Genomic DNA, 10,639 nt, shown 5'->3' on the forward strand with positions numbered 1-10,639 from the left:
TGTGTTCCTCTATTTCAAACCTTTCTGTGTCTGTGGACCCAGAATGTTCTTCTAGCTGCAGGTCACCATCATTACTCTCATTCATTAGCTTAATAGTACTTATCATATTTGAAGCATTGTCAGTTACGACAGAAAGAACTTGCTCTTTTTTAAGTTCATAGTCTTGCAGAACCTTTTCCACCAAGACCTGGAGAAATTCACTGGTGTGATGAGCTTTGGTGTCTTTTACTGCCAATGTCTTGGAAACTATTTCATTTTTGTCACAAACAAATCGGACATTGATGGCAAAATAGTTCACTCTGTGACGTGTGCAGGCATCCATTTTAAGAAATAGAAAGCGTCCCTTGAGAGTTTTTTTTAAGTTCTTCCTTTTGTTTAAAAGCTTCTTTGATTACTAATTTTCTAATACTCTCTCTCTCCAGAGAAACACCAAGCTTTTGGGCCATTTCCCCATTCAGACACATAAAAGCTGGTCGTGAAAATAATGAAAGAGGCACACTATCCTTTACAACAAGCTCTATGATGTTTTTTAAATGTATCTACTGTCATTGTCACAGTAACTTTGTCACTGACAAAATATCTTGCAACTGATGGCTGCAAAGTTCTCTGCTCCTTTGTTTGGCTGGAAGAGCTGGGCACTGGTTCAGTGGTTTGGATGCAGTCTTTCTCATCCACTGCTTTCAGTACTTCTGGATGAAACCTCGGTAAATGTCTCTTTAGATTAGAAGCTCTGGTAGGAGCATTTTTATCTTCGCCTGAATATGCACTGATCTTGGCTTCATAGCATTTGTTTTCGTCAGGATCATTTGTCATACACTGCCAGACATAATGTTTTCTATCTTGAGTGATGGTGAAATGTTCACATACAGCTGATTTAATGTGACGCTTCTTTGACATTCTCAGGTTTTTATTTCTGCATTCACAATCCAAATGACAATTGTTTTTCCTAAAAACAATTGTACAAAATTATTGCCAGGTCGTCCAACTGATATAGTGGTCAGTAATACTGTTATTCCTCATGTACTCACAGTTAACTGATGCAAAGTTTGTTGAAATGATAATACTTCTTACAGTCTTCCTCTTCTGAGTAGCAGCTGTGAGATGCTTGGAAGACACACACCTAGTAAACATCTAGTCTAGAGGAGGAGCTTTACTACTAAGAATTTGCAACACATTTTCACTTTCAGTTTCATACATTGTAAGTATAGGGGTTGGGGCAGCATGAGGTTAACCAAGTATAAGATTAGATAAGGGCACTGGAGAACAGTGACACACAAGAAGTAAGAAATGTCTCTATCTCCAGCAGAACTGCTTATCACTGTTGTTCATAGTTTGATAGAACATATATATTTGAGTAACATTTATAAAATTCATATGAGAGTTCAATTATGAAATATTAATACATTTTTTTTTAAAGCTGGAGTCGGTACATTTCTACCGACTCCGACCAAAACTAACTCCGACTCAGACTCCACAGCCCTGCCTACTGACACTTTTTTTTTTTTTTTTTTTTAGGAACGATGAGGTCACTGAGAAAAGGAACAGAAGGGCGCTGGATCCCGGAGAAGGTGGCGGCAGGTGAGTATATGCACACACTGACAGTACACTACATGCATATATGTACAGGTTTAGTGGGAAAAAAAACTTTCATGGTATTGCTTCTTTAACCACTTAACAACATGACATACAGGGATATGTTGTCTCCCTGACTTTGATGCCGGTTCACATCTTTTTCGGCAGATAATGGCTGTGATAATCAGCCATCATCTGCCTATTACTGCTATAGGTGGAGCGGCAGTTAACCTTATCCGTGTGTGAGATTCGTGATACTCAAAGAAGGTCCTATTCTGCTACGTATTTGTGGATCAGCTATTCAAGTCTATTGGGATTCTTGCAATATGGAAGCAAAATGGCTTCCAATTTACTTCTGTTTTGCATCAGTGTCTCACAGATCTGTTGCTTAATGATCAATTTTAAAGAAAAAAAAAAAAAAAAGAGTGCCCTTCCAAAGGTCTTTTTGTTGGCTTAAGATCAAAGACGCTTCAATTTAACAAAAAAAAACACTGATGGGAGAAAAACGTATGCAGCAAAGATGTAACTAGGACACCTGAGAAAAATGCTGATTTCTCATGGATAGCAGAATTCACAAGGATGTGTGCATGTAGCTATGGGATTAGGGCTATTGTTAGGTTTAACCACTTCGCACCAGAGCCTGTTTTTGCCTTCGTGACCGGGCCAATTTTTTCAATTCTGACCAGTCACTTTATGAAGTAATTACTCTGGAACGCTTCAACGTATTCCCCTGATTCTGAGATTGTTTTTTCATGACATATTGTACTTCATGATAGTGGTAAAATTTCTTCGATAAAACTTGCGTTAAAAGTTGACCAGCGATTTCTCATTTTTCCAACAAAATTTACAAAAACATTTTTTTAGAGACCACATCTTATTTGAAGTGACTTTGAGGGGTCTTTATGACAGAAAATACCCAAAAGTGACACCATTCTAAAAACTGCACCCCTCAAGGTGCTCAAAACCACATTCAAGAACTTTATTAACCCTTTAGGTGCTTCACAGGAATTTTTGGAATGTGCAAGAAAAAAATTAACATTTAACTTTTTTCACAAAAATGTTACTTTAGACCCAATTTTTTTTAATTTCACAGGGGTAACAGGAAAAAAATGGACAAATTTTTTTGTGCACTTTCTCTTGAGCGTGCTGATACCCCATATATGAGGGAAAAACAACTGTTTGGGCGCACTGCAGGGTTTGGAAGGTAAGGAGCGCCATTAGACTTTTTGAACGTAAAATTTGTCTGAATAATTAGCAGACGCCATGTTGCGTTTGGAGAGCTCCTGATGTGCCTAAACAGTGGAAACCCCCCACAAGTGACACCATTTTGGAAACTAGACCCCTTAGGGAACTTATCTAGATGTGTGGTGAGCACCTTGAACCCCAAGGTGCTTCACAGAAGTTTATAATATTGAGCTGTAAAAAAATAAAATTTTCACATTTTTCCCACAAAAACGTTTTTCATCCCTTAATTTTGCATTATCATAAGGGTAACAGGAGAAATTGCACCATGAAATTTGTTGGGCAATTTCTCCTGAACACGCTGATACCCCATATGTGGAGGCAAACCACTGTTTGGGCGCACGGCACGGTTTGAAAAGGAAGGAGCGCCATTTGACTTTTTGAATGTAAAATTTCTTTGAATAATTAGCGGACGCCATGTTGCATTTGGGGAGCCCCTGATGTGCCTAAACAGTGGAAACCCCCCACAAGTGACCCCATTTTGTAAACTACACCTCTCAAGGAATTCATCTAGGGAAGTAGTGAGTATTTTACCTTCAGATTTTACATTTTCACACAGGGCAATGGGTAAAAATGGTGCCGAAATGTGTCACAATTTCTTCTAAAAGTGGCAATACCCCATATGTGGCTGTATCGTATCGCTCAGCCATACGGCGAGATCTGGGGGGGACGGAGCGCTATTTGACAATTGGAGAACAAATTATTGTAGAATAGGCATTTGGATTTGGGAGCACAAAATTTTCTTAATTTCTTTTGGGGGGCAAGGGCCATTTCGCTTTTCCAGAGCCTTTCTGCTACCAGTAACTTGGAAGTCCCTTATATTTCTAACAGATGACGGACCTGAGTGGGGACTAGCTTTTTTTGAGGACTGAGTTGAAGCTTTTATTGGGAACATTTTACGTAACATTTATCCGGCGCTCTAGGCTGAGCACTTACATCGGGGTTTCCATCTAAATTTCCAAGTGATGTAATTCAGATGAAACCCCTGCGGGATCCATTCACTGTAATGAGGCAGCAGAGTTACCCTGGACTCCGTCTGGCCTCTGTTTAGCGGTGTCCTTTTTTTCAGAAGTGCACAAAACTGTGGCCAACCGCACTTTTATGCACGCCTAAAACAAATGACACCGTGGGATCCCAGGCTAGACGGCATTCACAGTGGCCTATATCTGCCTCATTACAGGGAATCTTCCGTCATGGGTTCCGGCTGAATCACGTATTTCAGAGATTTACACGGAAACTCTGGCGTAAGTGCTCAGCGCAGAGCACAGGATAAATGTGAGCAGAGCCTTACTGCGATCTTTGGGAGACATAATAAACAAATCAGTAGCAGGTGAAGAATTGGTTTTATTTATTTTTTACGCCGTTCCTAGTGTGATATAACTGATTAGATTACTTTATTCTTCGGGTCGGTGCGATTACAGAGATACCAGATTTATATCGGGTTTTTATGACTGACAGCTGTCACACACTAAAAGACGCTTTTTTTTGCAAAATCTAGTTTTTGCATCGCCATGTTTTGAGAGCTATAATTTTTCCATATTTCGGCCGACAGAGTCATGTGATGGCTTGTTTTTTGCGTGACGAGTTGACATTTTTATTGGTACCATTTTTGGGTACGTGACATTTTTTGATCGCTTTCTATTCCGTTTTTTGGAAGGTAAAATTAACAAAAACCAACAATTCAGGAATTGTTTTTTGAGGTTTTCTTTTATGCCATTCTGCGTGTGGTAAAAGTGATCAGGCAGCGTTATTCTTCGGGTCAGTACGTTTACAGCGATACTACACTTACAGTATTTTTTTTTATGTTTTGGCGCTTTTACACAATGAAACAATTTTATAGAAAAAATATTTTTTTTGCATCGCTTTATTCTGAGCGCTATAACTTTTTTATTTTTCGGCTGATGGAGCTGTATGACGGCTTTTTTTTTGAGGAACAAGATGACGTTTTCAGCGGTACTATTTTTATTTCTAATCGCATTTTTTTCCACTTTTTGTTTGGCGATATGATGAAAAAGCATATTTTTTTGCTCCGTTTTTTATTTATTTTTATTACGGTGTGCACAGAAGGAGTTAATTAGTGTGACAGTTTTATAGCCCGGGTTGTTTCAGACGCGGCGATACCAAATATGTGTACATTTTTTGGTTTTGTAAAAATATACGGATTTATTGGTTTAATATTTTATTTATTTTTATTTATTTTGTGATTTTTTTTTTTAACAGTTTAAAAACATTTTATTTTACTTTTTTTTACATTTTTATTTAGTCCCTGTATGGGACATTAATTTTTATTTTTCTGATCACTGATCTCATGTAATGTAATAGACATGTATTACATTACATGAGATCTTCGCTGACTGTTTCACAGTCAGTCTCCTGCCTGGCTTCAGCTGCAGGCTGAGCCAGGCAGGACACCATATATGGCAGATCTGGAGGCGGTCATGTGACCTCCAGCTGCCATAGCAAGCCCAGGTCCTGGAAGGTATCAGGGGTCGTCGGAGAGGTAAGTAAGACGACCCCCTCTCCTTTGTCTATCTTCTATATGCCGCGATCACTATAGATCGTGGCATATAGAACATAGCATAGGGTTAACATCAGTGGGACCTGATCCAATCAGGTCCCGATGATGTTCCCTGTCAGAGCTAATGCTCTGCACCGGAATCGCAGTGCTTGCAGGACCCTGGGGGTCCTGAGCGCTGCGAGACCACCCACCGTTTTTAAATGTCGGCGCACAGAGCCCAGCAAGCGCCGACGTTTATCTACAGTGGGCCGTCACGAACCGGTTAAGGCTATGGTACTAAAATTGTTAGATATAAAAAAAATAGAAAAGAGCAAAAAAAAAACAAAAAAAAAAACTTTTTACTCAAAAATTTTATTTAACAAAAAAAAAAAAAAAAATAGAAGATTAAAACGCAAAGTATCCTCTAATTAATACATGTAGTTGGGGGATATGAGCTCAATACAGGACTGGTGGAAGAAAATCCAGGAGTGCTAACAGGTTAGGGGCAGGGTGGATTTGATTTAAATCTAACTGATTTAAATCACGATTTAAATCACGATTTAAATCACTAGTCAGTAAGGCTTGATTTAAATCAGTGATTTAAATCAAAGTTTCTACCTAAACTAGTTCTTGCTACTTTAACATGCAAGTAGATGAAGATTTTTAGAATCACTTTTTATATTACGTTTTTCTCCCCAGTTTAATGGGTTAATCATTCATATTTGGACACCACTGTTCTGTTGTACTTAGGAAGTAGAAAAATAATCCTGACCTTAATAACAATTTAAATAGATTTATTCAACTGAAACAATAACAACATTACAGCATAAGTTATTTGCTTAAACAAACATCCATGTTTGTTAACTAACTTGGCTAAACAAAATATATATATGTAGCACCCTGAGGATTCGGCTGCTACAGGGGTATTGCACCTCAAGCCAGAGGTGTGATATTCCACTCCCGGGTAAGGATGGAGTGTGGAACTGAGCTCAGTAGGCTGCATGCACTACACACATCCCATTTCCGGGGGACAGATCAATGGTACTCCCACTAGAGAAATGTGCAGGTACGACAGTGTCTGTCCCTGGCTGGAGTGGGAGGGGGGTGGAACATCCCAGTAGTGTAGGGGCAGATAGGGGGAGCAGTCTGGGTAATGCTAGGAGCTCATTGGGTGCTGGTCACCTGAGCTCACACATAGAGGGAGTATATAAGGTGGGAACCATCTTAGAACAGGGTCTTTTGTAGAGGTTTGGTCAGACAGTCAACAGTCAGTCTTTTTGCAGAGTCAGAGGAAGAGAGCAGAGGAGAAGAGCAGCCCCAGGCCAAGAGAGAGAGAGAGGAGAAAGAAGGACCCAGAGGGGGAGAAGAAGGAACCCCAAGAGCCCAAATACAAGCAGAAGGGTGAAGGGTTGGCACAAGGGTACCGGATCCCAAGCTGGTGGAGGGCACTAATCCTCAGCCAGAGACCGGAGGTCGTGAGCAGGATCTGCCACGACCCCTCACTAAATCCACCCGGAAGGCAAACCGAGCATAGGGTCAGGGAACCCAGAGACAAGGGTTTTACCAACAAGAGGCCCGAGGGAGCCGGACATAGGTGGATCCCTGGTGGGGAAGGCCAGAGAGAAGGAACGTCAGAAAGGGAGCTCAGGATCACGCTCCAGAATTACTTGGGGGTTGGCCGAGTCCAGGACCTGGTGGACGCAGCACGGCTCGGGCGGTCACTCAAGGCCGGAGTGACCAGCACAACAGCAGTAAGTAAAAACCCTGAACTGCACAGCCCGACTCTGAGTCTCATTACCATCCTCACTGCACCTCCACAACCACCATCCTCTGCAACTGACCCCCTGAGGCTATACCCCTCCCGTTGGGGGTTATACTACCAGAGCTGCACACACACCACCAGCCTCAGCGGACCCTGCTGCAGCGGCGGACGTATGGACCGCAAATCAACGGGTGGCGTAGTCGACATAAAAGAACATCTAGTAACATCTGTAAGGACTGCCACACACTGAGCTTGACACCCTGGGCACGGACCGGGTCACCGCCACTCGGAGACTACAACCCCCATCTGATCCGGCTCCGGGTAATCCCCCAAACAACACTGGCCCAGGGGGCGCGTCATATATATTTTAAGTAACTTAGACTGTCAGCCCAGCCGACACATGAAAAACTTAAATACTACTGTCCCTGCTGTCCTCTGTAGCTCACTCGTCATCTTCATCATCATCTTCTTCTTTGTTCCTATTCATAATCTGGAAAAGTAAAACAAGCTTTCCTGCTTTATTGGGTCCCAACCGATTTCTCAATTTAGAATGAATGAGTCCAAAGGAAGAGAATATTCTTTCAACGCCTGCAGAAGAAGCTACTGCTGTTAAAAGTGAAATCATTACTTGAACAGTCTCTAAATCCAAGCGCTTAAGTGACTTCCACCAGTTTACTGGTGTGACCTTCCTTAAAATATCTTCAGCAAACATATATTTCTTGAATGGTTCCCCCTTAGCTCTGAAGTTTATTATAGTTGGCATTAAAGATGGATGATTGCTGGATACCCATGTCATAGCTAACTCCTCTTCCTCAGCACTTAGGCTTTGACCCTGATATTGGATATTGACAATATTTGCCAAAAAATGAGCTGGAGTCCGTGCTTGTCCCATTCGTTTGTTTACTGCTTGTAATTTAATTCTGTCCATGTGTAGTTCTGTTTTTAAGTGTTCACTCAGTTCCTTCCAAATTTCAACAGCATCCGCAATAAAACAGCTATTTTTCTGTATTTTGTTTAAAGCTTGAGAGATGGGTTTCAGGAAGCTCAGCATATGTTCAACATTTCTCTTAAGCCCAATGTTGAGGATTTTGGCCGTGACAGTGCCATCTATTTTATCTCGATTTTCTTCACAAAGTGTCATCAGAATAGGCCAGTTTTTGATATACTGCTCAAAACAGTCCACCACAGAGTTCCATCTAACATCTTGTGGGAGCGTTAGCTTGGTTCCACCCATCCTTTTCAGAGCTGCTGCAGCAAAATGATTATTACGGAAGTATTTAGCAATTTCAACAACATTAGCCTTTTTTTCTGGAACACTTAAGTCTTTGGCTAAGAGGTGCAGCAAATGAGCACTGCAACCATATGTTATTAGCAGCTTTGTATTCCCTCCCTGCTCTTCTAAATTTCTTCTCATCTTGGATACTTTTGCAGCATTGTCAGTGACCAAACTGCGTACTAGACATTTGAATTTTTGTTCACATGTTGTTATAGCTTTTACTGCCACTTCTTGTAAGTATTCTGCTGTGTGTGCATTTCCTGACGTATCAGTTGTTTGTGCAAGGAAGACTTTACCTTCTTCTGTTGTTATACAAGCACATACAATATGATCATTGTGGACATTACTCCACCCATCAATACTTAGGTTAACAATTTTACCCTCCAGAGCTGTTGCACATTGCTCCATTTCTCTGTCATACACTTGATCCAGCAGTTTCCCTGCAACATCAGCTCTGCTGGGTGGACTGTATCCTGGTCTCAGTGACTGAACCATATTAATGAAATGTGGGTTCTCAGTCAGACGGAAAGAAGAGTTCATTGCATAAATAAACTGGGCAATTTTTTCATCAATCAACTCTTTTTCTAATCTGCTAGTTCTTATCACAAACCTATCTATGGTGGTTCCAGGAGGTAAAGGTTTTTTCTTCCTTTTGGGTGATGGTGATATGTGGCTGTGGGTGTCTGATGATGATGCTGCTGCTGCTAATGAAGCACTATCCTGGATGGATAACTCTGAAACTGTAGAACAGGATGATGGTGATCTTGGAGGTGGATAGTTTCCAGAATCCATGAATTCCCCTAAACAAAAAAAGTCAATGCTGTTATTTTATTGTTTATACAATTTCTGCTTATTGTACACAACACATCACTGCCCCTGCCCCAAAAGGAATATTTGTTTTTCTTCATAACTGTACCAAATGACAGTAACATGCAGTAATAATAAGAATTATAATTTTTCTCACACATGACAGTTCAGTCTTTAGAAATAGGATTCAATAAAAATGTTTACCAACAGATCCTGCCTGTTCAGAAGTGTTTCTTTGGTCATCTTCATCACCGCACTTCTCATGATGTTGCCTCATTCGCGCCACCAGGCCTTGCATCTTTGTTGCATCGTTTGCATTTTGCACGCATGCCTGCCTTACCGATAGGCGAAGGAGCTTCATTAAAATATTCCCAAACTGGGTCTCTTTTACTGCCTGCTGCCATTATAAGGAAAGAATGTAATAAACCTCAGATCGTACACACAAACAGATCCAGACTTGTCTGTCTGTGGCTATGCTGCAGTATTGTGCTCAAAGTTTCACTTTCATTTTCTTGTCTGCTTGCCCTTCCTCCTCCTCACACTTAGATTCACATTCTTCTTGTGTTGTGCAGATCTATTCCACTCCAAACAATCAGAAACATATTGTCTAACTTCTTGGACTTGGCACTGAAGGGGTTGATTCTGTATTCATAGGTTTGTAGAACAATAGGATTAAGGTCTTTTTCTCAACTCTGTTCATGTTGTAACATTTTTGCCGTGAAGAAGAGGCTGGGACCTCTGCGGAGTCAAATTCAGTTTTGAGAACTGCGTAAGTAAAGCGAGCGTCTGTGATAATATAGGAGAGAAACTGCCCACTAATCCTACAGAAACCTCTGGAAGAGCATGGCATCGTGAATGTTACACATATACAGCCTTTATTCTACCGAGTTAAACAACTCAGCTTTATCTCATGGTGGAAGAACCTTTGGATGGTAAAATATTTTCCTCAAAAAGCAGTTTATTGAAAAAAATCCGATTTAAATCAAAAAAATCCGATTTTTTTTTATTTTTTTTAAAAAAACATTGATTTTTATCCACCCTGGTTAGGGGTGTAAAATACTTGCCTTGCCCCAGGCACTGGTAACATAGGCTATTCCGCTATGTGGGGGAAAACAGCGGAGCTCAGGAGGGAAGTGGCCTTGTTGGCTTTTTTGTAGAATAGCTTTGACGCCTATTGTCATATCTACACCGCACCTGCAGGAGCCAAAGCTCATGTTCAATCAGGGGTAAGAATAAAGTACACTAAGGTATGGACACCTGTAAGATATTATACTACCTACAAAAAACATAGAATTGTGTAAAACACAACATTTATTTTTCAATGATTCATAAAAATATATATACAAATAAATCAAACTGGAGTAATAAAAAAAAATATAGAAATTAAAAAAATCTAAATAGTCATGATCATAATGAAAGTGGCGCAATTTATGGATATACAGTACCATTATGGTTAAAATGACAAATAATGATAGAAAAGGGG

The 10,639-nt window shown here is 40.5% G+C and overlaps 1 protein-coding gene across 1 annotated transcript; it reads right to left on the reverse strand.

Annotated features, from left to right (window-relative positions):
* Positions 1-7,445: 7,445 nt before the first annotated feature.
* LOC141153055 (uncharacterized) lies at positions 7,446-10,001 on the reverse strand. Its single transcript, XM_073637733.1, has 2 exons — positions 9,361-10,001; positions 7,446-9,149 (listed from the first exon to the last, which is right to left on the reverse strand). The coding sequence occupies exons 1-2, from the start codon at positions 9,515-9,517 to the stop codon at positions 7,516-7,518; spliced, it is 1,791 nt and encodes a 596-aa protein (XP_073493834.1). The 5' UTR covers positions 9,518-10,001; the 3' UTR covers positions 7,446-7,515.
* Between the last annotated feature and the right edge of the window lie 638 nt (positions 10,002-10,639).

The sequence above is a fragment of the Phyllobates terribilis genome, unplaced genomic scaffold, assembly GCF_046119375.1.
Source record: "Phyllobates terribilis strain yellow unplaced genomic scaffold, ASM4611937v1 Scaffold_7__3_contigs__length_470593459, whole genome shotgun sequence".
Classification (NCBI taxonomy): Eukaryota; Metazoa; Chordata; class Amphibia; order Anura; family Dendrobatidae; genus Phyllobates; species Phyllobates terribilis.

What these genes read in the sequence shown, in the direction of transcription:
- LOC141153055 (XM_073637733.1), bottom strand. Translation starts at nt 9,517, where the DNA reads ATGAAGCTCCTTCGCCTATCGGTAAGGCAGGCATGCGTGCAAAATGCA. An exon ending in TGAACAGGCAGGATCTGTTG is followed by an intron (nt 9,150 to 9,360) that starts GTAAACATTTTT and finishes TTTTTTGTTTAG; the next exon opens with GGGAATTCATGGATTCTGGA.